The 758-nt window shown below is 53.6% G+C and overlaps 1 protein-coding gene across 1 annotated transcript in view; it reads left to right on the top strand.

Moving 5' to 3' along the window:
* The window catches only part of TMOD4 (tropomodulin 4), a 33057-nt gene that overhangs the window by 11443 nt on the left and 20856 nt on the right, over positions 1–758 (top strand). The window contains exon 6 of the mRNA XM_018573679.1: positions 190–320. Coding sequence (XP_018429181.1) covers positions 190–320 — 131 coding nt within the window. The remainder of the gene's footprint in view (positions 1–189; positions 321–758) is intronic.

The following is a 758-nucleotide window of genomic DNA, read 5'->3' as shown; positions in this document are numbered from 1 at the left end:
CCCCTCACCACCTCAGTGCTCCGCCCCTCACCACCTCAGTGCTCCGCCCCTCACCACCTCAGTGCTCCGCCCCTCACCACCTCAGTGCTCCGCCCCTCACCACCTCAGTGCTCCGCCGCTCACCACCTCAGTGCTCCTCACCACCTCAGTCCCCCGGCATCCTTACATGTTTTTTTTTTACCTTGATAGGTGTGGTAAAGCCGGACGAATACAAACCCGTCCCCGACGAGCCGCCCAACCCAACCAACGTGGAGGAGACCCTGCAGAAGATCAAGAGCAACGCCTCGGACTTGGAGGAGGTCAATCTGAATAACATCAAGGTCAGCAATGGACCCTTCACCTCAATGCTGGTTTTGGGGTTCCATGTAGATCCCTCATAGATACCGTAGACCCCTCATAGGTACTGTAGACCCCTCATAGGTACTGTAGACCCCTCATAGGTACTGTAGACCCCTCATAGGTACTGTAGACCCCTCATAGGTACTGTAGACCCCTCATAGGTCCTGTAGACCCCCTCATAGATGCTGTAGACCCATAGATACTGTAGACCCCTCATAGGTCCTGTAGACCCCTCATAGGTATTGTAGACCCCTCATAGGTATTGTAGACCCCTCATAGGTACTGTAGACCCCTCATAGGTACTGTAGACCCCTAATAGCTACTGTAGACCCCTCATAGGTACTGTAGACCCATAGATACTGTAGACCCCTCATAGGTCCTGTAGACCCCTCATAGGTACTGTAGACCCATCATAGGTA

The sequence above is a fragment of the Nanorana parkeri genome, unplaced genomic scaffold, assembly GCF_000935625.1.
Source record: "Nanorana parkeri isolate BGI_ZX_2015 unplaced genomic scaffold, ASM93562v1 scaffold2484, whole genome shotgun sequence".
NCBI lineage: Eukaryota > Metazoa > Chordata > Amphibia > Anura > Dicroglossidae > Nanorana > Nanorana parkeri.
Note: the sequence above shows the minus strand (reverse complement) of the source record. Positions and strands in the feature narration are given on the sequence as shown.